Here is a 17031-nt window from a genome sequence, read left to right as displayed (position 1 = left end):
AGGGAGGTTCAAAATATTTCCTATTACCTCAGCTTTCAGTCACAGAATATTGTGTATAGCAGAATCGTTGATCTTTTCAGAATTGTCTTTGCCTCCCATTCACTGTCCCCAATTATTCTTTCCGGAGTTGCCCTGCAGTGGGTTGAAGTGACGCTACATTTGTGTAGACACTTTCTTAAGGTAGGGGAGAAGCTGGCTTTGGAGAACCCCTAGTTTAATTGTTCTCACCTGCCATTTATCAGCTGGCACCAGAGTGGGTTGCAGCAATCTAAAATTTAACATAAAGAATAGCTAAAACAAAACACAACCATAGGAATAGGCTGTGATAAAATATTTACTTTCATCAAGTTATATTTAACAGGAATTAAGATACATAGGGAACTTAAATAGCTACTAATGATTTATAATCAAAACATAAATGGTAAATATGAAAATTGTGTTAACATTGTTAATTGTGGTAGTGATAGAACAGCATCTGCCTCTGTTTTATTTTCTTTCTCGACAGTCTTATTTTCCTAGCCTTCTTTCCCGTGATCTTTTTCAGTTAACAAAAAGTTTCAGTCCTGAGGCCAGGATGAGTGATAAGCAGCTGCTGTCTCAGTTTGTACAATTATAATTCCTCTTTGGGTTGGTTGACTCACACCTCCAGAGGCAGAATTCATCACCTTCTGAAATCAGCCAGTAATTGAGAGAACTGCTGAGTCTCTTTTTTCATCTCTGAAAATACTCTCTCCTCATACCTTTAAAACATTAGCGTTATTGATTTTGAAGTTCAACACGGTTTAGGTATATATGATGACATAATAAGCCTAGAACAATGAAAGCTAGTCTTTGTAATGGGAATCCTTGCGGGGAAAGTACTTTTTATTTTGTTTTAATCCTACTTCTCAGGAGAAACCCGTTACATGCGCGGCTGGCAAGTGGCAGGCTTGCATTTGCAAATGATTTGCTTGCGTCAAGAGATTGCAACTGCTCTTGTTTGAAAACAGCTTTAAGATAGATGGGGAAGATTTTGCCAATAAACACTGGTTGGTATAGGAGAAAGATGCTTGAGCTTTTCTGTCGGTTGCAATGCCATATGGCTATAGCCAAAGCCTAGGAGTGAATGAGAGGGATGGGAAGCTAAGAAACAATCAGATCCTGCAGGAGTCTTGTGGAACGTGTATCCCTCAACAAGCCTGTGCTGTGGTCTTGAGAACAGAACATCATGTACTACTTGCTTGAGCATGTATGGAGGATTGTGGCTCTGTTGGCACTTCATAGGCACAGAGTGGGAACTCTTGAATGTTTATGAACAGCTTTTGAAAGACTAGCACAAGGGTGGGAACTGGATATGGCTGGCAGGCCAGAACCTTACCTCTCCCTCACTTTGTGGGCTAGGTTTGTCAGGTGGGCATGCACAGAGCTTTGCAGGTGCCACTGATCAGCCACTTATTTACCTGCCCTGATGTCATATATGTGAATTATACTCTAGAGAAAGGGTGAATAGAGGGAGGGCAGATAGAGCTTTGTTGAAGTATGCATGGTGTGCCGAAAGTAGATGAAGAGTTTCTCTTTTCTCATCAATAAGACACAAGTCTGGAGCAAGTCTCATGTTAACTAAGAAAATTTAGCTGTGTGCTGTTCTGCATGATTTGTCAGTGTTGCTGGTGTGTAGACCCTGAGCAGCAGATCATGCCCCCCCAGCTCCATTTTGCAGTGCATATCCTATGGTGGGCTCAGGTTCTGCCTTGAAATATATTCAGACGGTTCTCTAAACTCCATCATTTCGAAACCATTTTCAGTCTCCAAAAGATCCTGCATCATCGTGGCAAATATTATAGTTGGAGGTGGTAAAGATGGAAAAGCTCTGCTGGATCATCCATTCTGCCTGCCTGCATATCTGTCTGCTGCTCTGTCTGAAGTGCTCTCTGTGGTGCGATTTCCCCCTCATGGTTATCCTGGAAGATTAACCGATCAGTGGGCCACAGAATCTTCCTCTATGTCAGCTGAAGCCTTTTATGCAGGTTCAGAAAGACAGACCGACCACAGAACCATTTCTTGTTTTGTGTTACGTGGTGTTTTAAGCTGTTTGATTGTTCCCCTCGCTAAGACTTAGTCAAGCCTTCCTAATTCAAAGCAAATTTCTTCTTGAAAGCCCCATCTTCTTTATAGACTTGAAAACAAGAGTCTCTCAGATCCATCTTCAATTATATAGAATTTCTGGCAGACATCACTATTACATATGCTCTGGATGAAAGGTGTCACCAAGCTTTAAAATATGACAATTGTTACTTTCATTTTTCATTTTTCATTTTGTTAATTACATTTCCCCCAAATAATAACCTTGATCATCATACCAATAAAATTTTAGCTGATGCCCACGAGTCACCTTTCAAATACATTTTCTTTTTCCATCCTCCCAACATTTTTCATCAGTATTATTCACAGAATGAGGATATGATTCCCCCCCCCCCTTTTGTCAGCCTCTCAGCTGATTCATTGGATATGCTACATATTTCCTTTATGTATGTCCTCATAATGTACACACCACATTTCTTTCCAGAAAGATCTTAATCAGAACAGGTAATGGCCTTCAGCTTTCTCATTAGCAAAATGGAAAGGCACCTTAAGAAATCCACTAGAAATAAGCCCTTTTAATAATAATAATAATAACTCGCGGAAAAAAGAAATTGCAATATTCCAGCCAACATGGAATCAGTTTGCTTTAAATGATTTCCGACTAAATAAGTGAGGGGGGGGGGAGCATAGGAGAAAGACTGCCACCCATTGTACATAGTGAGCAAACATTTTCAGACTTAAGTCATCACAATTGCCTGACAGGTATATAATTTGCTCTTCAGTGGCTGCAACCCACTGCACACTTACTTGAGAGTATTCTCCTTTGAACATAATAGCACTTGTTGAGTTAACATACATAGGATTGCTGTGTTAATGGCTTTAGGGCAAATTATGTGACATAAAGCACATTCAGAACGGGGGTGGGGTGCCGTGATGTATGAATCTTGAAACCATTTCTTTTTCATCATTACATCTTGCTGTTTCCCGTCTCTTCTTTCCTGCAACCTTTCCTCCGTCTTTGCTTTGCTCCGAATATATTTCTATACTGAATGAAACTTTAACCAGAAGCAGCCACTGCTCACTTCCTTTTCCATCAAGCGTTTACCAGAAGTTGTGTGTCTCTTTCAGTCTGTCTGAAATTATTTACGATCAGTGCACTGAAATTTCAATGTGGAGACAAGACTTGATTAATTCCTTTCCCATAGAGGTGGATTGCTTTCTTTCCCCCAGCGCTGATTTCATTAAATGCTTCTTTACATTAAAATTCCCAGCATTGATGTTTGCCTTTAGATTGAGGAGGGCAGTAGAAGGTGCCGATGCAGCCAGCTCCATTAAATGGCTGTCTTTATGAGCTGCCTAGGTGGGCAAATTGGTGCTGAAACTTTCCCCCAGATAAAATGTTGGCTTTGTAGGAAAATACTTTAGTGGCATTCTATTCCCTCCCACTCCCAAATACGTTGAAGCCCCCCCAAAGTGGGGTTGATTGCACCCCAGAGGGCCACCTGAACAGGGAAGCACACACATATCTGCATGTGTTAGTGCAATCAGAGTGGCTGGGGAAACCCAGCCAGATGGGCGGTGTATAAATAATGAAGTATTATTATTATTATTATTATTATTATTATTATTATTATTATTATTATTATTATTATTATCATCATCATCAGATGTGCAAGGCAAGATGCATAAGGAAACAATTAACCATGAAACTTCCCCAGTCTGGGGCTCTGTGTCTTCAGACACTGATTTTTCTCACACTCGTGGTCTGCGTGAGGATAAAAGCTACTCTGTGTGTGCAGAAATTGTGTCTACATGTAAATTAGATTCTCTGTGGAGCATTAATTAAAATGCTGAGGATTAATCGCAGTTCTTTGTGGTGGTTACCAACAGATTCTGCGTTGAAATCTTAGATAGCTGCTTCTTTCACAACAAGCACACCAGCTTCTGCTCGCCCTTTCATTTTTTTAAAAAATTCATTTTTATTTGATTAGTTACAGTGCCAAATACATATCCATAAAATGAGATTTCTCTGAATCTCGCAACTCCCCCCCCCCATGGCCAACATTTCCAACTGCCTGTTATTTCATAGTCTATGTTTTGTATCTATCCAGATTGTCCATAATATTTGTTACATTGCAAGTGGGATTAAAATCCTGCTAATGTTTTCATCTGTTTACAGTGGTCTCCTAAATAAATTATAAACGTTTCCCATTCTTTCTTCTGCTCGCCCTTTCAAAAGCCATTTGTAACCTAATTCCAGAAAACAAATACTGAGCATGCATATAAAGCTATAACAGATAAAGTGTTCTGGGGCAATGGCTTGATGAAATCTAAAAGTGTTTGAGTGCTAGTGGTGAATCACCAGGATTCTGCAAAGTGGTGCTCAGCACTAAGGCAGCATTGGTGCATCCCTCCAATAGAGCCTGGTGAGACAATTCAGTGGTCGGAACTTCCACTGCCAGGCCATCAGCCAGGAAAGGACTCGATTACATGGGACTCAACTTTTTTCGGACTAAGCACTCAACAGATTGGGCTGGGAGGTTGCTTCCAGCGGGGAGGATGCACTGAGTGTTGTGCAATTTGCTGGTCTTTGTGGCACAGCAGGATTTAATGGGAGGAGCACAGTCCAAATGAGACATGGTGTCCAGTACAACATTTTGTACCCCTTTGCAGGCCTTTCTCCTGCCTTAGGTAAAACGTGCGTCAGCAAAACAGGAGATGATATAAACCCTCAATAAATTCACAGGTGTGCTTCCCTTCCTGATTTCAAATTTTATTTAACCCATTTGACCTTATTCATTTTGTTGCATCGTCTGCTTTTTCCATCCCTAATCTAGAGAAAGCTTCATTTTCTAATAAATTCAGTAAAGAGGTCTCACTAGATTACTGTGGCTGAAACAGAGCTGTTAGCAATTAGTGGGTATTTCCTATAAGTATAGGATCACGTCCTGTATCGGATAAGTATGTATTTATGAACCAGCTTGTGCTCACCAACAAAATGTCTGCTTTAATTGGTAATGTTTTCATAGTGCAGTCGTCACAGGAAGCAGCCATAAATCGATTGTGCTTTTAATCCAAGAATGATGTTGCAGAGCAGCTGTGGTGTAACAGGTAGAGTATTGAGGTTGAAGCTAAATCCTTCAAAAACAGAGGTTCTCTGGCTGGGTCAGGATGATATGGGGTTGGGGGGGGCAACTCGCATCTCTTGCGGGGGCGCAATTAGTGCCAGAGCCTTCTGTCTAGAGTTTGGGTGTAATCCTCGATGCCTCCCTTTCTATGGAGGTGCAGGTTACAGCTGCAACAAAGGCGGCATTTTTCCATCTCCGCCAAGCTAAGCAGTTGGTCCCTTACCTTTCTCGCCCTGATCTGGCCACAGTGATCCATGCGACGGTCACCTCCAGGCTTGATTATTGTAACTCACTTTACGTGGGGCTGCCCTTGAAACTGACCCAAAAACTCCAGCGGGTGCAGAATGCCGCAGCGAGACTCCTTATGGGGTCTTCGCTGTGGGATTACATTCATCCAGCGCTATACCAGCTGCACTGGTTCCTGGTGGAGTACAGGATCAGGTTTAAGGTGCTGGTTTAAACCTTTAAAGCACTATACGGCCTAGGACCCTCATACCTATGGGACCGCCTCTCCTGTTATGTCCCATGGAGGACCTTACGGCCTGCAAATAATAACGGCTTGGAGATCCTGGGCCCCAAGGAGATTAGGCTGGCCTCGATGAGGGCCAAGGCCTTTTTGGCCTTGGCCCTGGCCTGGTGGGACGCTCTGCCACATGAAATCAGGGCCCTGCGAGATTTGACATGTTTCCATAGGGCCTGCAAGATGGAGTTGTTCTGCCAGGCCTTTGGTCAGGGCTCAGCCTGACTCCCCTTTCCCTTTTGTATAAGAACTAATATGAAAGAGGCCTCCCAGCATTCTCACAGGCCCATATAAGATCAGCGGAAGCAGTTGGGCTGATGAGCACTTGCTGTTCCCAACCCTAACCCTGTGGGAAGCCATCTAATTAGACTTTAATTTGATTCTGACCTGTTTTTAGGAGGTAATTTAATTATTGTTTGATTTTATACCAATGTTATATATTTGATGTTAGCCACCCTGAGCCCGACTTCGGCCGGGGAGGGCAGGATATAAATAAAAGTTGTTGTTGTTGTTTGTTGTTACACTATGGCCTAGGAGACCAGGGTTCAAATCCCCATTCACTATAAAGCTTACTGTGTATCCTTGGGCCAGTCACTGTCTCTTAGCCTAACCTACTTTGCAGGGTTGTTGTGATGACAAAATGGGGTGCAGAAGGGAAGGGGGGAATGTACACTACTATGAGCTCCTTGGAAGAAAAGGTGGTATTTAAAATATAATAAATCAATACATAAGCTCATACTTGTGACCAAGTATAATGGGCAAGCACCATCAGTCGTGTAAGGCTAATTCCCAGTAATCTGCCCAATATACAGGGTTTATAGAATCAAGAATGTAGGTCTGCATATCACGTTATATTCCAAGTCATGGGTGTTTTCATTCTCGTCATTCCTGTTATTCCCATAGGGGTAGGGTAGGGTAGGGTAATTGTGTGAGAACTACAGTACTTACCTCAGGGAGAAAGTCTAGGCTCAACATTTTCCTTGGCAAAAACAGGTGTGTCTTGTAATGTACTGGTAGTTAGAGTGTCACCCTGTGGGATTCAAGTAGAACATCTTCATGCACTAGTTTGCTTGAGAGCTCCATTACTTGTAGGCATGTAGAAATATATTTGGCATCAGAGAGGATAGAATTACCTCTGTTCTGTGGTGTGAGCTGTCCCCAGAACCGTGGCCACCATATCTGATGCTGAATTCTGCGTTGATTGACTAGGATTATGCAGTGATGAAGCCCTTTTAAGAATATATGGTGCCTGAGCAACAGGAGACGGGGAGCAGTGGCTGCAAATCCCATAAAACAATGGGCGGCTCCTCCTTGGGATAGGCAACTGTTGTTGCTATGAAAATTGCACCTTATGAAAATTCAGGGCAGTAGCATGGTGTTTCTGAACAATTTGCACCACCTGCCCCCCCCCCCAGTGTGCACTAAATGAAAGTAGGAATGGGTCTTATCTGGCCCACTGCTGCTTCTCACTTCAGTTCTTCTGATGGCTGACACTAATATGCTGGATAACTTTGAGATTTCTCCAGGTCTGTCATGAAAAGGGTCATCTCCCAGACCAGCATAATCCTTCCCTGACCCTTAGGCTGTGCCATGGCAGCAAGAGGCCACCCTCCCCCCGCTTTGCAGACAGAACTTCCATCAAAAGCAGGATATTATTGCCTGCATGGATTTCAGTGTATCAAAATATTCGTGTTTTCTTTGCTTCCCTCTACTGCGACCCTTTTTCTTCCTCACAGTGTTGTGTTGGTGTAGGTGCAAGAATTCAAGGCTCATTTGAAAAGAGATGTTTTAAGCCACATTTTGTAAAAAAGTGTTTAGCCTTTCTTATTTCAGCAGGTAAATCTGGTCCATATTTTAATCATTTCAAGACTCATCAAGCCACATTTAGGGAACATTTGGATATTCTGTGCCTCTTTGAAGGTAACAGGTGTTGGAGGTGTCTTGCTGACGTGGATGAGTATTTTTGTCAGTGAGCGAGAAAGTGGCAAAACAAAGCAACGTGACGACTTAATATTGATAGGACATTGAAGGATTTGAGTAATTTGTTGCCTTCAGCCAAATTCCTCTACAAGCAATGCAGGGAGGGAATAATGCTGTAAGAGTGTCAGAAAAACACTCATAATTAAGGATGTTTCTATAGCACTTGAGGGCAAGAGCTTTTCAGGAGGATTTCTAATGTTGATAGCTAAGACGACTTCCTGGAAATTAAAAACAATTCATGCGTAGAAGGAAATCAAGTTAGCGGTCTCAGCTATAGAAGGGGAAGCTCTGAGACATCTGTTCCTTTTCTTTCTTTGGCGTTCCCTGCTATTTTTTCTTTCTTTCTTTCCAGGTCTCTAGACACTTAATTGTTCTCATTATAAATAGCTGTAAGGTAGAATGGATGGAGGCGGCGATCAATTACATGAATGTCAGTTTGGTTACTTTTCCTCCAAAGTAAACAGGTTTGGGAATGTGTGGCACCAAGCTGGAATCTCCAAGTTACTTACTGAGGAGGAATCGCAAAGGCTTCACTTGCGCTACTCCTAAGTGGTATTAGTCTCCTCCATTTTTAATGCGTACAGGGGTCAGGTGGGAAGTAACCTTCAGGGTTCAAAGACCAAATGCATGCTATGCTGTGCTAGCACTTTATCAAACATGAATGCTTAGCTGTCTCAGGGCCAAAATAGGCATGGTGCTAAATGCCTACATCTTTTAAAAAAAATATGTATAGCAGTCGGCAGGGCTGTGTGGCTTTTTTTTTTCTTTTTTGCTTCTGTGATGCACAGTGCTGTGAATTAATTCTTTCCCTCCACAACCACCACAGTCCTGACAAAAATCACCTGCCACAGGCTGCCATCAGGCCAAGGAAAAACGTTTTCCTAAGCACCAATGGTAGCGTCCCTTCTGGGCTTAATAGTGGCCACCAGAAGGGAGGGGATGACACTGGGGTGCAGGTGGCACTGTGGTCTAAAACACTGAGCCTCTTGGGCTTGCCGATTACAAGGTCAGCGGTTCAAATCCCCACAACGGGGTGAGCTCCTGTTGCTCTGTCCCAGCTCCTGCCAACCTAGCAGTTCGACAGCATGCCAGTGCAAGTAGATAATTAGGTACTGTTGCAGTGAGAAGGTAAATGGTGTTTCCGTGTGCTCTGGTTTCTGGCACAGAGTTTTGTTGCGCCAGAAGTGGTTTAGTCATGCTGGCCACATGACCCGGAAAGCTGTCTGGGGACAAATGCCGGCTCCCTCAGCCTGAAAGCGAGATGAGCGCTGCAACCCCATAGTCACCTTTGACTGGACTTAACCATCCGGGGTCCTTTACCCTTTTTTACCATTGGGGCCGAGGATGGAGGAAATGATTATATCCCTCTCCCACACACCATAGTACCGGTACCTACTAAAATTGCCCTCATACCACTATGTTTTAAAATGCAACAAGTGGAACATTTAGCATCACATGTACACCGACCCTAAGTTTAAAGGTGTGCTTTGAATACTTTCGCTGCCTCTGCTATTATTTCTGGGTTTGAACTGAGCAATGCAACACACTTTCCAGTGCCAGGTTTTGTGAATTATTATTATGATTGTCTCACATACATAACCTAAAAATCATAAATCATCTTGCAGAAATTAATCAAAACAAGTCCAGGTTTTCACTTGGGGACACAGTTTTATAAAGTAATCTTTACACTTTTTATTCTGATTATATATGTTGTGATCTTTTCTGTGAACCGCCCTGAGACCTCCAGGTATAGGGTGGTATATAAACTCTGTTGTTGTTGTTGTTTGTTGTTGTTGTATAAATAAATATCTGAATTAGATTGTGCCCACTATTTTAATTCGTGCAGCAGTTTCACATGGCTGTGTTTGTCACAGGGCAACTGTTATCACATGGAGGTTCAATTGTGTAAAATGGTTGTGGATTAGCTAGTTTGGACTGAATTCGTTTAGAATTTGAACACTTTATTAACCCACACTTCATCTGTCACATTGGAACGGCTCAGTAGACTAGAAGTCCCAAGGTTATGTGATGGAAATAATTGGGTACAGTACAGTGAGCATTTCTAAAATAATTTTGCATTTGCCTCGTTCTAGTATATGACGGCTGCTGCACCTATGCAAGGGACGTACATCCCCCAGTATACTCCTGTGCCTCCAACAGCTGTCCCTCTTGAAGTAAGTCCACTTTGCTTGTGTTTTCACCTTGTTTCACCTCTTTGGGGAAGCATCTCTTAACTGTTGTTAAGGATGGGACCACCTGCTTATATGGTGTAGCTCCCCTTAGAGAAATACGCAGGTTTGGTTTTTAGTTTTCACCGAAGATGAAATGGAACCTTTTGTCGGGTAGTTCAGTCTCTATGACGTGGCGGGGGGGGGGGGAAGGTGGCAACAGGAACAGGTAACAGAAACCAGATGTCAGACCACAAACACAAAAGAGGTTCAAGAGGTTTGTTGCTCTCCTTTAGCATGAGGCTTTTGCCCTAGCTGATTTCTGAAAGCCCTTGAGACCCACCAGAAATCGTGACTGAGCAAAGGAAACCTTCCTCTTGTATATATGCAGAACTGGGGGAAGCTGCACTGACTGAGTGCTTTTTCATCCTTGATGAAGGATTTGCTCCCTCCTTCCTTGGGGCCGAGTCCTGCTGGTGACAGTCTAATGAGTAAGTATTTGCTCGGCACTGTGGACCACGAGCTACCCGGAAGAGCTGACTTCTGCTGCTGTTCATCTTCATAAGGCCTTCTGGACAGACAGACAAACAAACAAACACACACTAAGGAAAAAAGGGGACCCTTGAAGGGAGAAGAAAGGTGGTGTTCACTCTTAAATCCATGTGTTTCTTTTTGGTTCTTCACAGTTTTATCATAGCCTATTTTTCACCCAGTTATATATATGTGATGGGCACAGCATGGACTCAGTGATGGTGTCTTGAATTATGCCTCTTTTACAGCGGATTCAGCTGTCACTCCTTAGATAGCTGAAGATGCTCCCCCCCCCCCCAAGAAGCCGCATTGGCACGCCTCTGCTATAGATATTTGGGCTCTGCATAAGAGACTTCTACACTGTGTTGCCTGCAAATAGCCGTTCTCCCCAGTGATCACCTCACAACTGTTTTATCCATTCTTTTGAAAGCTTTGCAGTACAGTGGTTTTTCACTCTCTATCATGTTTTGCTGTCAACTTTAATCCTTACATTCCATTTGAACACACTTCACTAACACCATGGTATATATTTTTGAAAATAATAATAATGATAATTCTGATTTTGGAACTCTGAGCATTAATTGGCTACCTCTTCGGATAAAATAATAATAATCTCCTTAGTCACATAGGATTTAAAAAAAAAGAACGAATTTGAGATTTTTAGAGCTATTCTGCATATGGAAGTGCAACAACAAAGCTATTTTAAATCAGTAGTATGCCTTCACCGAATCACAAATTAAACCAGAAATGCTTTTCAGAACTATTTTAAAATGTTTTCTTTAAATGTTTTTCAAAATAGCAAAAACCTATTCCCGCAAAAAAAGTATGATGTGCACAATTTTACGAGCCACAGCAAATCACTTAAAATGCTGTCACGTTTCATCTTTCTATGCGGAAATTATCTTTTAAAAACGATCCGAAAAACCCTTGCGTTGTTGTCCAAAGCATGATACAGAAAGTGCACTTTGTGTGTGTCGCAAACCTGACATGCCTGTCTGGTGGGTCTGGATTCTGATCTCACGGCAAAGAAAAAGGGAACGCCCTCACTGGGTCAAATATTATTAAATCGCTCTGAGTGTGATCCAAATCAGACCAGCCATGCGTATGTGACGGAGTAGAATAGAGTATGAATTTCAACACTGCATTTGCAAGGGAAGAGCTTTCTGCAGGTCTTCAGTGCAAAGCTGCAGTCGTGGCATGCCTCTCTCTTAAACGTGTAGCCTTTGTGCCATATCAGCATGCCGCTTCTGTTATCCCTGACACTCCACAAAACAATGCAATGATGTCCCTGGAAAGAGATAATGAAGCTGGTGAGATTATATACTGCCTCTTTTCTCCTGTATGTCACTGGTGTTATTACAAGCAGTAAGATCCCTTGTGCTCCTGTTCATCTCCTCAGGGTGTTGTCGCCGATACCTCTCCACAGACAGTAGCACCTTCATCACAGGAAGCCAGTGGTCAGCAACAACAGATGGCTGTGGAAACGTCCAGTGAACATGCGCCCACGTATTCCTACCAACAGTCAAAGTAAGTTGATGGCGTTCATCGAATGTGAATCGGGAACACATTATAATTCAGAGGAAACATTTTGAAGTGGCGCTGGTTAATAGGACAAAAACAATTATGCATTACTATGTGCGTGTGAGAGAGAAGGAGGGCCTGCCTTTTATTCCCATTTTGAAAACAGGGAATTGAGAAAGATATATTAAGTCTATTGAACCCATACCAACAATGAAATCAGCACAGCACCCGCCCTTTCGTTGAAAGCGGTCAGTTCCCCAAAGCCTCTTGGAACAAGAACGTTTTCACCTGCCGGCAGAAGGACGGCAAAGAGGGAGCCAATCGAGCTTTTCTGGGGAGGGAGTCCCAAAGTCTGGAAGCAGCCACCAGGAATGCCCTGGTGAAACTCAGAAAAGGACCTCCCTTGAAGATCTCAGAACCTGGGCAGGTTCATATAAGGGAATGCAGTCTTTCAGATAGTTTCTACCTAAGCTGTGTAGGGCTTTATAGCTCATAACCAGCACTTTGAATTGTGCCCGGAAACAGATGGGTAGCCAATGGAGCTGCTGTAGCAAGGGAGCTGTCTGCTCCTGGTCGACAATCTGGCTGCGGTTCTTGGAGTTAGTTGAAGTTTCTGAGCACTTTTCAAAAGCAGCCCTGCATAGAGCGTGCCACAGTAATCAAAACAGGATGTAACTAAGGTTTGTGTCACTGTGGCCAAATCAGACACCTCAAGGAACAGGCTCAACTGTCACACTAGCTTAAATTGTGCAGAAACACTCCTGGCCACTGCAGAGACTTGGGCATCCATGTTCAGGGCTGAGTCCAGGAGCAAGGCCAAAATGCAAACCTGTTTCTTCAGGGGGAGTGTTATCCCATCCAGCACAGGCTGAATCCCTATTCTGCCTTCCAGCTGACCAAAAGCACACCTGTCTTGTCTGGATTAGGTTTCAATTTGTTCCCCCTCATCCAATCCATTACAGATGACAGACACCAGTTTAGAACTGAGGCAGCTTCCTTGGGTTTAGGTGGGAAGGATAAATAGAGCTGACTGATTTAACCTTACTATTATTTCCTTTTTTAAAAAAACCCTCTACACACAGCTTCCTTGATCTTCTAGAGCAGCTGCTACTTGCTCCTTTGTCTGCACGCTCAGAGTTGTGTTCTGACTTCTATTTTAGAGCAGAGCCACCCTGTACATTTTAAAGGACATTCAACACACATTAAAAGCACATGGCTTCCCCCCCAAAGAATCCTGGGAACTGTACTTTGTTAAGGGATCTAGGAATTGTAGTTCTGTGAAGAGAAAACTGCAGTTTCACAGATTTTGGACGGAGGCGCCATATCCTTTGAATGTGCTTTGGGTGTGATGTGCAGATCTGTCATTAGTGCATCTTGAGTTGTTTTTAATTTATCAGCGCTCTGTCTTGTAATCGCTTTGAAGCTGCTACGCACAACTGCCCATTATTGCTGTAGTATACAGTACTGTGGTAGCATTGTGCACAAGCACTTACCATGGTAAGCAGCTGTAAGGTCCTCGGTTAGTTGCTCATGAGTAAGCAGGCAAAACTCCCAAGTTTCCTTTAAGAGTTTTATTGTGCAAACTATGTACAGTGCAGAGCTAATAAGTTCATGTCTGTATCAAGCATCGTCAGAATCCGGGAATGGCCCCTTCCGGTTCTGACCCCAACAAAAGAGTTTCCGTATACGGAAACCCCGCCTCCCATCCTTTCGTTTCACCCCTCGACGCCTTTGGGGCGCCAGAAGCTGCGTGTCTCCTTCATCGCCCCTTGAGCTAGGGGAGTGCAGGGTCTCTCCAGCATCCTCAGAGCCTCTTCCCTCCATATCCTGAAATGCTTGCCCCTCCCCGCTGGAAGCCTCACTGCTTCCTCTGCTGCCAGAGGAGGTGCTGCTGGTCAGGTGGGGCCGGGGCTCTCTGCCCTTCCACCACCTTGCGCTGCGCCGGGGACAGTTCCCTGACAGCAACACAATTTTATTAGGAGCAGTATTATGTCACACGCTTATTGCTGAAAATCCTTTGCTGTGTCTGATTTTGAGGCACATGTGTGGTGCTGGCAGCAGACCATACGGCACCTCTGGTTTAGCAGAGGAGGTGGCACTGGCAGCAGTGGCAGGAATACTGGAAATCCTGCCAAGTGTGTAAGATCTCACACAACCCTGGGTGAGATCTCACCCCAAATCAGCACAATGTTGCCTGAAATTGCCTCTGATAGTGGCGGTGCTTCTCCACCAGCAGTGGATTTGGCAGGGTGCATGGTAGTGACAGAGCGGGAAGTCCACGCAAGAGACAGCAGCAGGTACAGTGGCGGCGGCAGCGACATCAGGGCCAGGTGAAATGGGATAGGGTACCCCTGTCTGGCGTAAGACAATAGTATTCTCTCCACGGTCAGGCACTCCTCTCAGCTTCTGAGCTAGAAGGAGCTAAGATGATCTTAGAAAGTGCCAGGCAGAGTCCTGGATTCTCTGTGCAATTATAAAATTCTTTGCTCTTCCTTCACTGGTTCAAAGGAAGATGCATGTCATTAAATATATTCTAACAGAAAGGATGAGTGAAGAAATTATTGACAGCAGGGGGTGTTACAGAGAGTGGCAGGTGGGAAGTTCAGCTGAAAAGAGATGTGTCAGGAGAGTTAGAGAGAAATAAGTGACTGAGTTGAGGGAGAGTGAAATAGAGGCGAAATGCTTTGAAAACTATTCGTTATAATTTATTAAGTGACTACTTGTTCTATACTCGCTGCCTTGCGGGACATTTTCGGGAGGCTAAGGAGTAACCTCCGCACAAATCCCGAGTGGAGTCCCTAAGGCAATTTCTCGGCAACTCCTGCAGCCAAGTTGGTGCCAAATGTATTGCTCTGCTTTCCTTTGGACTACATCAGTGAGGCTGAGAAAGGGGGTCTTGTTGTCTGGACAGCCCAGGACCTCCATACACACTGCCCTGGCTTGCACCTCAGAGAGGTCACTTTGGTGCTGCTTAGGCAGCAAAAACAACGTAGGAGGCTGCAGTTATGAGTTACCAGTCTCTGCAGCCACAGCAGGTGCTGTGATTCTCATGGGATTTGAATTCACCCCCCAGAGGCTCACTCCATAGATGGATGATAACAATGACAATGACTTGTTCTTGCTGTTATTTTTCAGATCTCTAGACCTACCCACCCCTCCCACTTTTAAATCCATTTATGATATACGCAGCGGTGGAGGAAGCCGCTCAGGCACCTGGGGTGGCGTGCCCAGGTGCAGGGTGAGCTGCCCATAGGGGTGGGGCAAGTCGCCCATAGGGGTAGGGGGCACCGCGGGGCCTCCAGAGTCTGCCTGCCTCCTCCCACTGAGCCGCCCTACAGCCAGGGGGAGAGGCAGCAGGCGGACCATTTGGGCAGAGCAGAGCCTGCATGCGCCCAAGCCAACACGTCTCTCCCAGGAGAGACATGTGGCTCGGGAACACTGCAGGCTCCGCTGTCAGTGCCGCCCGGCATTTTGTCACACATACCCCCCCCCAGTGGTGACACCCAGGCGGACTGCACCCACCGCACCCCCTTCTTTCGCCTCTGGGTATACGGGATTCTAGGTTAGCAGATCTCACCCAATGTCCTGCTTTTGAATTAGCCAGGTAAATAAATACAAGGTGTGCCTTACTACTGTCTGCAGATCAGTAGCTGTTGGCAGCAGGTTAATTTTGGGGAGTGTTTAGGAAAAGTCTGATTCGACCAACCAGGTGATCTCTAGGGCCCAGGGCATTTCAATAATTTCACAGACACGCTTATTATAATCCTTTGGTCTCAATTTATTTATTTTTTAAAGCATTTTGTATTTTCCACATTCTCCCTATGCTAAGTTCACCTTGGTTATAGCCAAGGGAGGGGGATTTTTTTTAAAAAGTAGGTGAGTAGGATTATTGTGATTTAATGATTATTTCAATTGTTTTTGCAGACAATAAACAGGACTGAAAAATGTCGGTCTGAAAAGTTTGCCTTGAATGGAGAAACTTCACCGAACAAGAAGTTGGCATCCAGTTTGCACAGGCATCAACAGAGTTTTCTTTTAATTTTCTACCTTACCCAATGAAAACAAAACAGTGTTTCTATGTGCTGTGCAGATTGTTCAGTCATGTAGTCTAATAGTTTTATTTTTTCTATTTTTTTATTAAAGAAAAAAAACCCATGGCAAAACACTGGGTTGGTCTTTTATCTGGATGAACATTTGAAATTCAGAATTTACTTGGAAGTGTAGATAGATTTGTTTTTGTTTTCCAAAAACACACTCAAAAACAGAGAACCGATGATGTCAAGAGGGAGCAAGCTGAGATGAAAACTAATGGTCTTCCTCAAGAATCCAGCTACTCTTTCCCTTTCTCCGTGAAATCCAGTGTGTCTTTTATTTTGGGTTCATTTTTCTTTCTTTGTTTTTGTTTTTTTAGAAATGTTTAGGTAAGGTTTATCTTGAATCTTAATTGCCTTAATTTTAAGGACGTCAAAGGCTCTCAAGGCAAGCTGTCAACGTCTTGGTAGAAGAAAGGAACATGGATTCAAACGTCCACCGGCATCAACTGGTGAAGTTCAACAGACTGAATTTTTAGGATGAACAAAAAATATATATAAAAGCTGTACAGTTTAGCAGAAAACGATCTTTTTCTTCTTTTGAAGAAAACTTGTTGATAACGGAACTGTGGAGACTTCAAGAATTGAAAAACATGCAGACTTTTATGAACTTTCTTAGTGTTGACAGAGAAGAATCTAGAAAGCTAAAGTGTTTTACAATAAAATTATTGAACTATTGGGGGGGAATCAACTTGCATTTTAAGGAATGCAGGTTTTTTTCTTGCAGAATGGAGATTTTTTTTTAATTTACAAAGTGTGATCGCTGGCAAAAGCATTAGTGCTTTTTATCTGCAGTCTTTTTTATGAGCTTTAAAAAGTTTTTAGTCTGCTTAGCTTGTCACATTGCAAACACCTAGCTTAAAAGCATTGGGGTGGGGGGAACTTAAGTAGATAGGAGCTTATGGTCAAAAAAGTGCAAAAAAAGCAATAGCTAGAAGAAATTGTTGACAATTTCTGTAGTCTTTCCTAGTTGTGATCAAATGCAGCCTATGGATGGCCTATTTTATACCAAAGATGAAATGACAACCTAC

The 17031-nt window shown here is 43.5% G+C and overlaps 1 protein-coding gene across 1 annotated transcript in view; it reads left to right on the top strand.

The window, feature by feature from the left end:
• Positions 1–16924, top strand: part of RBMS3 (RNA binding motif single stranded interacting protein 3) — a 146737-nt gene extending 129813 nt beyond the window's left edge. Inside the window, exons 8-10 of the mRNA XM_033165046.1 lie at positions 9783–9863; positions 11788–11915; positions 15834–16924. Of these exons, the coding sequence (XP_033020937.1) occupies positions 9783–9863; positions 11788–11915; positions 15834–15840 (216 nt within the window). The 3' untranslated portion in view covers positions 15841–16924. The remainder of the gene's footprint in view (positions 1–9782; positions 9864–11787; positions 11916–15833) is intronic.
• Positions 16925–17031: the final 107 nt, after the last annotated feature.

The sequence above is a fragment of the Lacerta agilis genome, chromosome 12 (genome assembly GCF_009819535.1).
Source record: "Lacerta agilis isolate rLacAgi1 chromosome 12, rLacAgi1.pri, whole genome shotgun sequence".
Lineage (NCBI taxonomy): Eukaryota > Metazoa > Chordata > Lepidosauria > Squamata > Lacertidae > Lacerta > Lacerta agilis.
Note: the sequence above shows the minus strand (reverse complement) of the source record. Positions and strands in the feature narration are given on the sequence as shown.